Source organism: Arachis hypogaea, chromosome 11 (genome assembly GCF_003086295.3).
Source record: "Arachis hypogaea cultivar Tifrunner chromosome 11, arahy.Tifrunner.gnm2.J5K5, whole genome shotgun sequence".
In the NCBI taxonomy this organism is placed as follows: Eukaryota; Viridiplantae; Streptophyta; class Magnoliopsida; order Fabales; family Fabaceae; genus Arachis; species Arachis hypogaea.
In genome coordinates this window covers 9847874-9864610 of record NC_092046.1, presented here as the reverse complement: position 1 = coordinate 9864610, position 16737 = coordinate 9847874, and the positions used below count along the sequence as shown (strand labels likewise).

The following is a 16737-nucleotide window of genomic DNA, read 5'->3' as shown; positions in this document are numbered from 1 at the left end:
CGATCCGGAGGGACAAGGTGATCACATGTCAACATACGTAAACTCTACAAAAGCATAGCAAAATCACGATTCAAATTCCACAACTATCATACATAATTTAAAAATATCTAATTAAAACATATAATTTTACTATAATACTAAAATCTCAACTAAAATAACATATTTCTGTCAACATTATTCCAAAAAATTAATCCAAAAAAATTATACATCGAAATTATAACAGTTAACTAATTAATTATTATTACTAAAATTATTACACAAAATTATAAACAAGTCATTTTTATTACTAATCTATTATATTGGAAAAATTCTCCACAAGAATTAATTACATTTAAGCACACATATTTTTAATTATTATTTAAACATATAACCCTAAATTTTTAAAATTAATTATAACAGTTAACTACTTAACTCTAATTTCTAATATTATTACAAAAATTTATAAACGGGTCATTTTTGATACTGATCTATTATATTAAAAAAAAAATTCTAAGCAAGAATTAATTACATTTAAATACACTTATCTAACTATCATTTAAACATATATTCATAAAATTTTAAATTTAATTATAACAGTTAACCACTTAACTATAATTTCTAATATTATTACAAAAAATTCTAAACAACTATTTTTTATTTCTAATCTATTATATCACAAAAAAGTCTAAACAAGCATTAACTTCATTTAAACATATATATTTTTAACTATTATTTAAACATATATTTCTAAATTTCTACAATTAACTATAACTACTTAATTATAACTTTTAATATTATTCCAAAAAATTCTAAAAAGGTATTTTTTATTAATAATTTATTATATTATAAACAATTCTAAACAACAATCAACTACATTTACACCTTATTTAAACATTTATTTCTAAATTTCTATCAATAAAATTATATACTAAGTCACATATATCTTCTTCACTTCAACTTCTAACAACAATAAATTTAATTAAGCCAAGAAGCAATAACTCAAATGGCATAGTCTTCCCATATTCAATTAAGAGGTTGCGGGTTCGAGTCTCCATATATTCGGTAAAAAAAAATAATAAATTTAATTAAATTTCTAAAAATAATAATTATAATTCTGAAATATAAAAAGAATTTAACAAATAAACTTACATAATCAGAATAGTTGAGATATTTTACAATGTGAAATTTCGGACAATCAACATTTCTAGATTTTGATTTCTTAGACATTTTAATTTTTTTCCCCTCAAACGAATGAAGCAGTAAGCATTCAGGGAGGAAGAAGATGAAGGTATGAATGCTAGGTGGGGAAGGGGGTTTGTGGGGTTAAAGGGACACCGTTGTTGGAGAGCCACACACGCGTGTGACACGTGGCTTGGACTTAGACAACTCGAACGGTCCGTTTTGCAACCACAACTCGCACAGTTTGATTTGGCCGCTACTCCTTGTACGGTCCGATTTCTCTGTATCTGACACCACAGGCCGATAAAATTTCTCTACTCTCCATAACGTGGTCTTACACTAACTCACTCTCCATAATAAAATTAATTTCCGAGTAAAACACCCATGCGTGTGCAATATCAATTAATTTATGGGTTGGTTTTGTCCTTTTACAACCTGCGAAAAACTGACATGTGTTTTTCATAGATGGGTCTTACGCATTGATGAGTGGCTCTAGTACAAGTGAACCTGTTGTTATGTTATGTACACATGAAGAATCTGGATATTTTATTAAAAAATATTATATTTATATTAAAATCAGTTATCATTTATTAATACATACATATATTGTTTAATTTATTTTAAATATATAATTTATATTACAATATATATTAATTTTAGTAACTAATTTTAATATATACTTAACATAATTATCTTTTAATAGAATAAATTACAATTTATTATTATAAAAAATTAATTAATATTTGTTTAATAATTTAAATTAAATTAGTATTCACCAATAACTATCAAAATTACATAAATTAAGAATAATCATATATAATAATTATGTTTAAATGTTAATCTTAATTTTTTAAATTTTAAAATTTAAAATTAGATAATTAATTTATGATCTAATTTTTAATTTTAATTTTACTTTTTTTTTAATTCATTGCTCACATTGTTTCTCCATACTTTTTCGAAAAAAATTAGGATAATTTATATTTATAAATTTAAAAATTTAATTTTAATATTCTAAAATATAAATATAAATTATTCTACAAAATCATTCTATGAGATTTGATTTTTTACAAGGATGTTGTTATAGTATATTATATCTTGAAATATATATTTTTTATTATCTTTTTATACAGTAGTCATAAAAAAGTCTTTATCTTTTACACGCGGCAATACATAATTTGTCAATTTTCTTTTAGGGTGAAAACATTTTTCACGTTGTGATGTGTCTTACCTCTTTCACTGTTGAGGCCACGACGACCTCGACCCTGTCGTCATTTGACCCGCTTTCAACACTACTCACCGAGGAGGAGAGAGAGAGAGAGAGAGAGAGAGAGAGAAGAAGAGAAGAGGAAAAAGAGGAAAGAGCGCCATGAATCGAAGGAACACGTTACTCCTCAAGATTCTCCTCTTCCTCTTCATCCTCAACTCCATTTCTCTCTTCCTCTACTTCCTCACACACTCTTCCAATTCTTCACGCTCCAACACCAACCTTCACAATCAAATTCCTCTCCTAAGATCGCAGCAGCAACAACAATCGCACCATCACTCTTTAAAGCCATGGCCAATTCTCCCTTCTTACCTTCCTTGGACCGACGCCGAAGACTCCAAGGCCAACGCCATAACCCGCTCCTGCGAGGGCTACTTCGGGAACGGCTTCACGCGCCGCGTCCAGGTCCTCCACGGGCCCGGGTGGTTCCGGTGCTGGTACAGCGAGACGCTACGGAGCTCGGTTTGTGAGGGCGGGAGGGTTAGGATGGTCCCTGACAGGATCCGGATGGCGAAGGGCGGGGAGGCGTTGGTGGACGTTATGGGAAGGGGAGAGGATGAGGAGCTTCCTGCGTTCCAAAACGGTGCGTTTGAGGTTGATGGCGGTGATGGTGTTGGAGCGCTGGAGGGGAAGACGTTGGTGGATCGTGAGTTCTTGGATCGGTATTTGCCTGCGGGTGGGATCCAGAGGCATACTATGAGGGATTTGATTAGTAAGATCCGAGTTGTTAGAGAGAAGGATTTTGCTTGTGATGAGGTGAAGATTTTGATTATTGCTAATTTAAACATAATTGGGTTGGGTTGAGTTGAATTGAGTTCATACATGGTTCATGATAATGGCGCACATTAACGTGGTAGTTTGTTTAATTACTGTTAATGCTTGGATTTGGATGGAATTGATGTAAAGATAGGATCCATTAATTTTCTTTGTTTGAAGATTTTATTATTTGAGTTCTTTGCTTTATATGCTTATGAATTTGATGATATGGTGATGTGGATCTTGGTGCTTGGATTTGGATGGAATTGCTGTAAATTTTGAATCTTTTTATGCTTATGAATTTGATCATGTGCGGTGTTTATCTTAGTTGCTGTGAAGAGGGGTGAGGGGGAGAAGATGGGATATTGTTGGTTCATTTGTGCTTTCTAAATTCTGATCATTTGGGGAGTTTCTGGTTAATACTGGAATTGTGGATAAAATTGTTGCAAGGTTTCCTCGTATGAATGGTTCTGGTTAATACCTTTTGAGTTCAGGATTTTAAATTGCATTATACATTTGCAGTTGAGGCCTACAGTGGTTTTAGATGTCTTTGCAACTGCTACGAATCTACAGCTGTGACAGCATAAACTGCCTTTTCCTGCCATTGTTTGTAATTTCATCAATTGCAATGCAAACCACCACTGAAGTTTAAAGCCTTGCTTTTCCTTTGTGCTTTCTTTCTTTGCTTATATTTTGAATTCGAATAATGACTTCCTCTTTTTTATATAATTGAATGGTGAATTACATAAACCTTTTTCAAGGTTAATAGGCTATATGATATTAGTCAATTACCCCTCTATTTGTTATGCTTACGCTAACCCTCTTGGGGAAGTCTGTATACTTTTACAAATCGAGGGTGTCGTGTAATACTATCTGATTCCAAGGGAAGTGAGTGCAATTTAGCCTAATTGATTTGATACAATCCTACAAACCTATTGTTATAATTCTTTTGTTTTGTAACTAATGCTTTTTATTGGCTTCTGACATGAGGGTTTCTGATTGCAGTGGTTTGAAGAACCAACGCTTCTGGTGACGCGTTTTGAGTATGCTAATCTTTTTCACACTATTACAGACTGGTATAGTGCATATGTTTCTTCTAGAGTCACAGGCCTTCCTAATCGACCTCATGTTGTCTTTGTAGATGGCCACTGCGAGGTATGCATGATCAGTTTTGTTAATTTCATGCTTTCAAGATTCTAATGCAATTGGTTTGCATATTTCGGCCTTTGTAGTTATTGGCTGTTGAACAGGTACCTTAAATAATAGTTCTTAAAAATTGGCACCATTTATGGTAGATTATGTTGCTAACAAAACAAATATCTATTACATGTGCCTTAACAAGTATAATTTTAATAAACTTATCTCTGTTCTTGTTCCTGAGCAGTCAAAAGTGTCTTCTGTTTGATGTTGGCGAACCTGCCAAGTGCCAGCCTTGGATTTAGCATGTGTAGTAAAAGAATGAAAGGGAAGGAGAGGGGGTAGACTTATGAGATTGTATTTGGTTTTGGTTAAGATCGTTAAAATTTGACTTATTTTTTAAGCAGAGTGAAGCTTTAAAATCAACAGAACATTAGTGAGTTGGCCATTTGATTGATTGATTGTGGGAATATGGGAGACGCATAATATGTTTTTTAAGGGTTTTCTATGACAAGTAATTTTGTTAGGTTCCAAGTTTCATTTTGGTTTTAGAATGTCCTCTTAATGCATGGATTGTGAATTAATGTTTATGTGCTGAGGTTATTGCATAACATTGATGGAAACTTTCCGAATAGAGGTCGACTGAAGCTATATAATATTTTCCCCTACTGTATGGATTCTCTATTTAGTTTTGCTATTGGAACTAGCAAACAGCACTTGCTTCTTGAACTACCTTAACCTTAAAAAAGCCTTTTCCTACTAGTGGGATCGGCTACATGGGTCTAAAAGGCGTCATTGCATTTTGTCCATGCATTGGGATGCAATAAAATTTTACTTTGGTTGTCGCAAGCTTAACACATTCCTACATGGGTCTAAAGACGTTATTGCGGTTCACCAAAAGAAATATTGAGTTCACCAAAAGAAAAAAAAGAGACGTTATTATGCCGTGGCCATGCATTGAAATGCGACAAAGTTTTACGTTGGTTGTTGCATCTCTAACACAGCCCTCGTTTTCTGGGCTTGGGATCAGTTATTAACATAGGCCGGGTTGCTTCTTGAACTACCGGGGGATTAAAAAAAAATTGAAGTTAAATACATGCCACAATGATGGTGCTTGAGGTGTGATTACTTGAGAGAAGGTCTCTAGAAGACTGCATGTTAATGAAACCCTTTTATCACTAACTGGGGAATATGTATCTGGATAAGGCCAGGTTGGTTCTTTTATTTACCTGTACACAGATGATTGGATTTCTTTGAGGAGGTGATCCCACAGCATTGATTCTTATTTAAAGCCTCATATTCAGCCTTCATGTTTGCAAGGACTGACACCAGATAAAGCCTCTTGAATTGATGAACAGTTGTAGCTAAGAATGCTGACTACATTTTTTTTCTTAGGATTGAAGTTTAGAAAAGTTCTTGATGCCTCTTTACATCTCAGCTGAAATGCATGAGTAATTTGCTTTAGAAGCACAAGGCACTTTTATAAAAGTCCAAATTGAGGAATATATGGGCATGATCTTATTCGTGATCCACCATTTTACAAATTTTAGATGTAGGGAAATTACAATGTGCATTAGTAACCAGGCAAGAAATGTATAGTGTCATCATGGCCTGCGAATTTGTGTGAGGCCCCTTGAGAGGATTAGATGCTTATTAGGAACTCAACATTATGTATTGAATTTAATCCTGTCCAGCAACTCTAATTTGAGAGGGTTTGGTAGACTGCACATGTGACACTCTATGAATAAAGGTTCATATTGATATGACGTGTGTTATTTGGTTCTTGTCCATCTGGTTGTTCAGAAAGAAGCAACCTTTGCTTGGTCCAACAGAAAGACCGAATATAGAAGCCTTATAGACATATATTGCTTGAGTCTTATTCCAAGAACTGCATGTATCCTCTACTTGGTCGCTAGGCCAGTGTTGTATTGAGATAATCCCGACATTGTAATGTTGCTCACATAGGTTTACATACTATAACAGAATTCTGCAATTTATTAATTTACTTTTTTTTGTAACTTCCTTACATTTTTTCAGATAATGCCTATTATATATTGAACTTTATGCCTGAAAAGTTTATTAGTGTCACAGTAATAAACTATTGTTGACTGGAGGAAATCATTTTCAGCATAGCTCTGTCCAAATACTTTTAAAAAAAAAAAGATGTTATAGCTGTGTCCAACTTGAAATGTATGAATTGCATATTGGTTGCTAGATATTGTAAGTTCATCTCTTCAACTAGCATATTTGTATGTGAAGTCATATGGGGCTAATTGTTCCTTCACCATTAAATGAAAGTCTGTTAGGTAATTGATTTTTCTATACATAATAATTAGAGATGTGGGTAAAAGTTGCTTGCTGTCACCCATATTGAGAGCTTTGCAAGATTCTTTCTTTTATTTGTTTCGCTACACAAGAATTCATGTTGCTGTCTTCAGTTAATGTTGCAAGTTAAATAATCATTATTATTTATTAGCGAGTGGGTATTGCCACTCCCTAATTATTATTTGTCAAGTTGTAACTAAGGTAGTTGACAAAGTCTTTATTGACTTATGTTTAATCCAATGTGAATTTACAGACTCAACTTGAAGAGACATGGAAAGCGTTATTCTCAAGTGTTAGATATGCTAAAAATTTCACTGGCACAGTTTGTTTTCGCCATGCCATTCTCTCACCTCTGGGATATGAAACCGCAATGTTTAAAGGACTAACAGAAGAAGTAAATTGTGATGGAGCTTCTGCACAGGAACTGTGGCAAAACCCTGATAACCACAAAACTGCACGCATTTCTGAGTTTGGAGAAATGATCAGAGCAGCATTTGGGCTACCACTAAATGCATACCATTCTACAAAACCAGTCTCTGGACATAATGTTCTTTTTGTTCGTCGTGAAGATTACTTAGCTCATCCACGTCATCGTGGTAAAGTCGAATCAAGGTTAAGCAATGAGGCAGAAGTATTTGAATCCTTGAAGAGCTGGGTATCTAATTATAATGGTTGTAAAATCAACCTGGTCAATGGATTGTTTGCACACATGTCTATGAAGGAACAGGTACGAGCCATTCAAGATGCATCAGTCATCATTGGTGCACACGGTGCCGGCCTCACTCACATAGTATCCGCATTGCCCAGAACTGTGATCCTGGAGATTATCAGCAGCCAATTCAGACGCCCACATTTTGCATATATTGCCCGTTGGAAAGGGTTGGAGTATCATGCAATCAACCTTGCAGGGTCGCATGCTGATCCAGGAACTGTGATCAATGAGCTGGCCAATATAATGAAAAGCCTTGGGTGCTGAGTTCTTAGATTTGATCTTGAATCCACTTCTCTCTGAGCTTGAGTAATGGAATGGAAGTTGATATGTCCTAATCCATGGCGAGTGCAATCTTTTTTACCTCTAATTGCCGTAAATTTGGTTGCTGCAACTTGGCAATTGCAAGGCATAAGAGTTTGAGTCTGACATAACTGATTTCATGCCACACCTATGTTATATTAACTATTAAGGTTGCAGATCAGTGACATTGGAAGGGAGTTTCATTGAGTTGCAGTGGCAGTTGAACATCATTATGTAAACTGGATGGGGTTTGCCCTTGAAGGGGTAAAGTAGTAATGTTGCAGGTCAATTTTGTGTACTTCAGTTGCTCCATGTCTATTATATCGTGCACCAGAGTATACAGCTAGATGCGGTATCAAAGATTTGCTCCTTGGTAAATTTATTCTCCCACTCCTTCACGGCAGTGTTTGTTGTACAATAGATTTGACTCAATTCACTTGTGGTTTGGTCACAAAAGAATAGAGCCGTGACTGAAATACTCATTTTTGTGTGGTTATTTGGGATTATGATCACAAAGGATTGTAAGTCACGTTTAAAATGAAAACCATACTGTATTTTATGGTAAAAAAGTGAGGCTTAAGCGATTAAAATAAAATGAGTATTTCTCCACAAGAGAGGATGGTTTCATAGTTAATTTATATTACTTGGAGTAAGGCAAACATTAAGTTGCATTTTTACCAGCACAAATGCGTTTGTCTGAGGCAATATTTAGTTAGCAATGCTTTATTTTTAATAGGTTAAGTGTTTAGTGTTTACACACAGTTTATGAGTTCATGATATCTGGAGTTAAAGACAAAGCAAAATCTATTTAACTAAGGACAAATAGGCTCCGCCTAAACATGCAACAATAGGGGCAAATAAGGAATAATAAACCTTACATTAATCTTCTAGAACAAAAATCCATGGACATTGGTGCCTCATGACCTTATATTCTAATATAGAATATTGTACACCAAGCCTTCACTGATAGTCTGCTACCATTCTACGGTGATTTTGCATGCTAATATTTATGACTATATTTATTAAAGAGCAATATTCACTGTGACGTTATCTTCATATGAAGATGACATTATAAATTTTTAGGTAATTAGTCAAATATATATGATTAAAAGTTAAAATATATTAAATTATGTAATAATCTATAATATTATTTTTATATAAATATATTATTATGAAATATTTATTTTAACTGGGGTGGATCTCCAGTACTTCAGGATGACAATGAGAGAATGCATCATTTGCTTATCCCAATCACTCTTTTCAACTATTATAACGAGTGAGATCAAAGGGTCCGAGCAAAACTTAGCATTATAACATTGAGTCCCTTTTCCACTATGAGAAATTTCCATGGATCTGGTCCATGCCATTTTCTGATGAGCAGGATCCTCTTAAAAGAGGCAAGCTCAGAGCATACTGTTATGGCACTGGATTGAGGAAGAAGGAAATAATACTAGCTAAGCTTTCAGAGAGAGAAAGAGAACTTAGAACATATTGAGAGATAGGAAAAGTGGATATATTACAATGTTTCTTGAGATCTGATTACAACTGGGGTGAGCACCTCCTTATATAGAGGCCTCTAGATAGAAGCGAAATCTAAACAAGCCTATCATACAATGCCACCTGGAGGATAAGGATAAGCCTTATCTTTTTTGGCATTTTCTAAGCGTGTGACTGAGGTCACTTTATTCTAGCACACTCATAATTATACATAGTGGGAACAACAATGTTCTAATAAAGAGACGGTTTGAAATAATCTTCTGGTAGGGTCCCATCACCGTCTGAGAAGGATGAATCAGAAGCTAGATTGACAGCTCTGAAATCCGTATCTGGGTCTTGGAGGTAGAGAAACGGGTCTTCAGTGTTTTCTTCATTTGGATCTTGGGCATCTTGCAGATATGGGTCATATGGGTCTGATTTTGGGCCTTCAGCATCATCGGGTATTCCTGCATCAATTCTAGTTGGGCTTGGTGGTAAAACATACACTCTTCCACCTGGATCTTCAGAATTCAGATCTTCTCCAGAATATCTGCTTGGAGCTTGTGTGGTCGTACTGGGCTGGTCTGTTGGAGCATAAAAGGAGTATTGTCCAAACTGGTTGATTATTCCTGAAGTTATAAATCTGGACTGAAACTCTTGGAGAGTTATCGGTGGGACATCCGATTGAAATGGGAGTCCTTCAACTACATCTTTTTCTCCATATAGTCCAGGTTGCCAAAGTTGACAAAGGTATTTGGCCAAGGCATTTAGGACTGTTTTTTCATCTGTGGGCCATATGGTAGAATATCCAACAATTTCGACCCTGTTCTTGGTATGTGTCTTCTCATTATGTGCTTTACATCCAGAAAAATAATCTCTCTGTAAAGTGACAAAACAACAGAATTTCCGCTTTGTCTTGGAGGATTTATCCCATAATTGGTGCTGCTCGATCATGTTATATAACATTCCTCTCCATGCTCCAAGTGGTGCATACATAGCAAATAACCTGACTAGATGAGACTGGGCTTGAGTACTGTTACACAGAATGTGATATACTGGGAAGAGTGGTATTATGATAGCACATGGATATAGGGAAGACAGAGCCCAGATATACCACATCATTTCTTCTGGTATAGGTCCTTGGATTATTGGTATAGTGCAAAAAGGGGTATCCATGTCAAAGTACTTTGGGTTTGGATGTATTTGGGTTATGGTAAGGAGCTGGTGTAGCCAGTAGAACAAAGTTTGCCCGGCTAAACAGACTATTTGAAACAGTGTCTGGGGTCTTGCTTTGAAAGGAAAAGGACCAATTTTTCTTCTGTATGGGTTATTGTGGAGTGGACAATCAGGAAATGGAATGGTGTATGAAGGGTTGTAGGTGCTCATGGTGCAAATGTAATGGATTGGTTTAGGGAGTGATTCTACTGGTTTGGGGGGTGGTTCTTTGGTTGGCCTGGATAGGAAATCTGCAAGTATGTTTTGGTGTCATTTGATGTGCCTTACCTCGAATTTATAGCGAGAGAACCAGTCCTTCCATCTTAGCAATTGAGAGTCTGGCAGGATTTTTTTCTTGATTTCTAGCATTGATGGGAAAGAAGTGTTATCCATTTCCACAGTGAAATGATAAGAACTGAGGTGGAAATTGAATTTTTCTATCCCTCTTTTGACAGCAAGAATCTCTTTGTAAGTGGCATGGTAATATTTTTCAGATTCTTTGAACTGTCCACTAGCATGCGCGCAATAGTGTCTTGTCCCATCAATCTCTTCAAGTAGCACAGCTCCCCAGAATTCATCACTAGCATCTGTCTGCAATATTCTTTTTCCTGTGCTGGGAATCTTTAAAGGTGGGGGGTCTTGTGCTATCTTCTTCAGGGTTTTGACAGCTGTGGTTTGCTCAGGTCCCCATGGTGGGGGCTTCTTCTTTAGGAGTTTTGACAGCTGGCTGGTGTGTCTGGTCACATCTGGGATAAAGTCTCTGATGTAGTTGACGATTCCCAAGAATTGTTGGACTTGTTTGACTGTCAAGTTTTCATCAGGAAAATGGATTAATTCTTTGGCAAGGTGATCCCCTGGTTGGAAAAATCCATTTTCGAAAATCATCCCAAGGAATTCAATTTTTGTCTTGGCAATAGAGCTCTTTTTTGCTGATAGCATGATTCCCTGGTCTTTGATGATTTGAGTGAATTGGGCCAGGAGTGCCTTGTGGGCTTCGCTGTCTTTTGAGAACAGTAGGATGTCATCAATGTAGATGAGTGTGGAGTGTAGTATGGGCTCAAAGATTTTAGTCATTGCTTTTTGGAAGAGAGAGGGGGCTACTTTGAGTCCAAATGGCATTACTGTCCATTGGTATTGGGCTTCAGGTATACAGAACGCTGTTTTATACCTATCTTCAGGATGGAGCCCAATTTGCCAAAATCCAGCTTTCAAGTCAAACTTGCTGAATATTTTTGCTCCACTTAATCTTTGTGTAATAACTGAGATTCTTGGTAGAGGAAACTTGTCGTCTTGTAAGAAGACATTAAGTGGCTTATAATCAATGACAAGCCTCTTTTTTCCTCTATTTTGCTCGGCTCTTTTTTCAACATAGAATGCTTGACATGCCCAGTTGGAGTTGGTTGGTTCAATGAGTCCTTGAACAAGAAGGGCTGCACATTCAGCTCTTGCCAACTTAAGATCTTCAGGGTTCATCCCTGAATGAGTGGCCTTTGTAGGGTTGATGTCTTCATTCTTTTTGAAGGGGAGTCGAACATAAAATTCTGGATTTTTCCATAAAGGAGCAGGGTGGTTAAATTGATCATGACTATCACAGCAAGCACTGAGGAGTAACTGTTGGATCTCCTTATATTCCTCTGGAGCTTCTTGAATTTCGAGGATACTTTGTATCCCTGTAAAAGGCAAAAATTGCCCTTTGTAACTCAAAAAGAATGAAGACATCAACCCTACAAAGGCCACTCATTCAGGGATGAACCCTGAAGATCTTAAGTTGGCAAGAGCTGAATGTGCAGCCCTTCTTGTTCAAGGACTCATTGAACCAACCAACTCCAACTGGGCATGTCAAGCATTCTATGTTGAAAAAAGAGCCGAGCAAAATAGAGGAAAAAAGAGGCTTGTCATTGATTATAAGCCACTTAATGTCTTCTTACAAGACGACAAGTTTCCTCTACCAAGAATCTCAGTTATTACACAAAGATTAAGTGGAGCAAAAATATTCAGCAAGTTTGACTTGAAAGCTGGATTTTGGCAAATTGGGCTCCATCCTGAAGATAGGTATAAAACAGCGTTCTGTTTACCTGAAGCCCAATACCAATGGACAGTAATGCCATTTGGACTCAAAGTAGCCCCCTCTCTCTTCCAAAAAGCAATGACCAAAATCTTTGAGCCCATACTACACTCCACACTCATCTACATTGATGACATCCTACTGTTCTCAAAAGACAGCGAAGCCCACAAGGCACTCCTGGCCCAATTCACTCAAATCATCAAAGACCAGGGAATCATGCTATCAGCAAAAAAGAGCTCTATTGCCAAGACAAAAATTGAATTCCTTGGGATGATTTTCGAAAATGGATTTTTCCAACCAGGGGATCACCTTGCCAAAGAATTAATCCATTTTCCTGATGAAAACTTGACAGTCAAACAAGTCCAACAATTCTTGGGAATCGTCAACTACATCAGAGACTTTATCCCAGATGTGACCAGACACACCAGCCAGCTGTCAAAACTCCTAAAGAAGAAGCCCCCACCATGGGGACCTGAGCAAACCACAGCTGTCAAAACCCTGAAGAAGATAGCACAAGACCCCCCACCTTTAAAGATTCCCAGCACAGGAAAAAGAATATTGCAGACAGATGCTAGTGATGAATTCTGGGGAGCTGTGCTACTTGAAGAGATTGATGGGACAAGACACTATTGCGCGCATGCTAGTGGACAGTTCAAAGAATCTGAAAAATATTACCATGCCACTTACAAAGAGATTCTTGCTGTCAAAAGAGGGATAGAAAAATTCAATTTCCACCTCAGTTCTTATCATTTCACTGTGGAAATGGATAACACTTCTTTCCCATCAATGCTAGAAATCAAGAAAAAAATCCTGCCAGACTCTCAATTGCTAAGATGGAAGGACTGGTTCTCTCGCTATAAATTCGAGGTAAGGCACATCAAATGACACCAAAACATACTTGCAGATTTCCTATCCAGGCCAACCAAAGAACCACCCCCCAAACCAGTAGAATCACTCCCTAAACCAATCCATTACATTTGCACCATGAGCACCTACAACCCTTCATACACCATTCCATTTCCTGATTGTCCACTCCACAATAACCCATACAGAAGAAAAATTGGTCCTTTTCCTTTCAAAGCAAGACCCCAGACACTGTTTCAAATAGTCTGTTTAGCCAGGCAAACTTTGTTCTACTGGCTACACCAGCTCCTTACCATAACCCAAATACATCCAAACCCAAAGTACTTTGACATGGATACCCCTTTTTGCACTATACCAATAATCCAAGGACCTATACCAGAAGAAATGATGTGGTATATCTGGGCTCTGTCTTCCCTATATCCATGTGCTATCATAATACCACTCTTCCCAGTATATCACATTCTGTGTAACAGTACTCAAGCCCAGTCTCATCTAGTCAGGTTATTTGCTATGTATGCACCACTTGGAGCATGGAGAGGAATGTTATATAACATGATCGAGCAGCACCAATTATGGGATAAATCCTCCAAGACAAAGCGGAAATTCTGTTGTTTTGTCACTTTACAGAGAGATTATTTTTCTGGATGTAAAGCACATAATGAGAAGACACATACCAAGAACAGGGTCGAAATTGTTGGATATTCTACCATATGGCCCACAGATGAAAAAACAGTCCTAAATGCCTTGGTCAAATACCTTTGTCAACTTTGGCAACCTGGACTATATGGAGAAAAAGATGTAGTTGAAGGACTCCCATTTCAATCGGATGTCCCACCGATAACTCTCCAAGAGTTTCAGTCCAGATTTATAACTTCAGGAATAATCAACCAGTTTGGACAATACTCCTTTTATGCTCCAACAGACCAGCCCAGTACGACCACACAAGCTCCAAGCAGATATTCTGGAGAAGATCTGAATTCTGAAGATCCAGGTGGAAGAGTGTATGCTTTACCACCAAGCCCAACTAGAATTGATGCAGGAATACCCGATGATGCTGAAGGCCCAAAATCAGACCCATATGACCCATATCTGCAAGATGCCCAAGATCCAAATGAAGAAAACACTGAAGACCCGTTTCTCTACCTCCAAGACCCAGATACGGATTTCAGAGCTGTCAATCTAGCTTCTGATTCATCCTTCTCAGATGGTGATGGGACCCTACCAGAAGATTATTTCAAACCGTCTCTTTATTAGAACACTGTTGTTCCCACTATGTATAATTATGAGTGTGCTAGAATAAAGTGACCTCAGTCACACGCTTAGAAAATGCCAAAAAAGATAAGGCTTATCCTTATCCTCCAGGTGGCATTGTATGATAGGCTTGTTTAGATTTCGCTTCTATCTAGAGGCCTCTATATAAGGAGGTGCTCACCCCAGTTGTAATCAGATCTCAAGAAACATTGTAATATATCCACTTTTTCTATCTCTCAATATGTTCTAAGTTCTCTTTCTCTCTCTGAAAGCTTAGCTAGTATTATTTCCTTCTTCCTCAATCCAGTGCCATAACAGTATGCTCTGAGCTTGCCTCTTTTAAGAGGATCCTGCTCATCAGAAAATGGCATGGACCAGATCCATGGGAATTTCTCATAGTGGAAAAGGGACTCAATGTTATAATGCTAAGTTTTGCTCGGACCCTTTGATCTCACTCGTTATAATAGTTGAAAAGAGTGATTGGGATAAGCAAATGATGCATTCTCTCATTGTCATCCTAAAGTACTGGTTCCTCAGTCACACGCTTAGAAAATGCCAAAAAAGATAAGGCTTAAAGTCCTTATCCTCCAGGTGGCATTGTATGATAGGCTTGTTTAGATTTCGCTTCTATCTAGAGGCCTCTATATAAGGAGGTGCTCACCCCAGTTGTAATCAGATCTCAAGAAACATTGTAATATGAGGACTGGTATCAGTGCTGTTCACCAAGTTCTCTACAGAATCCAAGATCATGCTCTTGATCTTAATCTCCCAAACACCCCTGGAGAGGCATTATTCATGTTTACAGACAGTGCTGGAGGACCAGCAATCGTAAACATTCCAAGGATGATCACTACTGAAGAACTTTCTTCTATCATTCCGTTGGAATGGATTACTGACTATGAGAAAGCTTTTCCAAAAGAACAGGTTGATGTTCATACTACAGCACCTCCAACTATTACTCATAATAGTGATGGTACGGTGACGACTGTCTTCTAGAAACCTGGAATAACCAAGCAAATTTCACTGCGAAGATCATCTTTCAGAAGGATCAATATGATCTCTCCTGTTCAAGTGCAAACAACTCATGACCAAAATGATCCACCAGTGCATTTCTATGAGAATGGAAAACCTGTTTACGTCTCTCACGTAAATGGCCACTTCATTTGGGATGTTGATCCCTCTATGTGCGATTCTGACTGTGACTGTGCTGATCAATGGAGTGACACTGATGATGAAGATTATGCTAGAAGACGAAGGAACAAGAAAAAGAAGAAGAAGTTGTTACAAGCCCCATGCTCTTTTAAAAGACCTGGGCCTCCTGATGATGCTGAATCAGCTCCAATGCTCAGAAAGAAGCCAATGCTCAAGAAGACGAAACTGTCTTGGAAAAGCTTTGCAGATTATCCTTTCCAGCCAGTTGATGCAATCTCATGCATCGCCACCCTCAGATCTTATGAGGAAGAATTCCCACCTTTAGTGACTCAAACTGATGAAAAGAAAATCACAAGGAGACCTTATGTGATACCTCAAGGAATCACTCCACATGGACATCAAGCAACAACTCCTCAAGAAGAAGTGCTCAATTGGCATACAGATAATGCAGTCAGCCAAAATAAAGTACTGCTCCGAATAGATCACACTCTTGATACTCTTGTAGAGAAAACTGAGGGTCTCTCAGTACAATTAAGTTCTATGGCAGAACAAGTGGCTGAACTCAAAGATCGACTTTCGGCACAAGCTTTTCAACTTGATCAAGAACTCAAGGCCTACATTGACAATCGCTACTTTGGCCCAGAATTCCAAAAGAAGAACAGAGAATTGGATCAAGTCAAGGCTCAACTTCGACAAATTGAGATGGACAAAAGCAAAACGACTGTACCCCAGACGCTGTCCATAGACCCATTATCCATGTATGCCAAACCATACCCCTCATATTCACCTGTCTTATTCCCTTCCACATATTCACCACCAGAAACCCCAGATTATGACTCCATCTTCAAATCCACCTACCATTTGGCCAGGCAAGCAAACACTAAAAGATCTATTTCTCCTCAAGGACGGCATCATTCGTCCTTGCCTAGGCCACAACAACCTCAGCCATCCCTCCAATCTAGACCTCATCCTCCTTGGAAGCCAGGAAACTTTTTTAGAGATGAGACATCTTCCAATGTCCCTATGAAAGATAAGGGCATCAAAGAAGGGTCGCCTGCTCCA

At 37.5% G+C, this 16737-nt stretch overlaps 1 protein-coding gene across 1 annotated transcript; it reads left to right on the top strand.

The window, feature by feature from the left end:
- The first annotated feature begins 2379 nt into the window (after positions 1 to 2379).
- On the top strand, positions 2380 to 8264 carry LOC112720198 (beta-1,2-xylosyltransferase). The gene is made up of 3 exons (XM_025771049.3): positions 2380 to 3178; positions 4184 to 4333; positions 6894 to 8264. The coding sequence occupies exons 1-3, from the start codon at positions 2525 to 2527 to the stop codon at positions 7614 to 7616; spliced, it is 1527 nt and encodes a 508-aa protein (XP_025626834.1). The 5' UTR covers positions 2380 to 2524; the 3' UTR covers positions 7617 to 8264.
- The last annotated feature ends 8473 nt before the right edge of the window (positions 8265 to 16737 follow it).

Coding starts and splice junctions, on each gene's coding strand:
- LOC112720198 (XM_025771049.3), top strand. CDS start 2,525: ATGAATCGAAGGAACACGTTACTCCTCAAGATTCTCCTCTTCCTCTTC. Junction 3,179..4,183: donor AGGATTTTGCTTGTGATGAG/GTGAAGATTTTG, acceptor TTCTGATTGCAG/TGGTTTGAAGAACCAACGCT. Junction 4,334..6,893: donor TTGTAGATGGCCACTGCGAG/GTATGCATGATC, acceptor GTGAATTTACAG/ACTCAACTTGAAGAGACATG.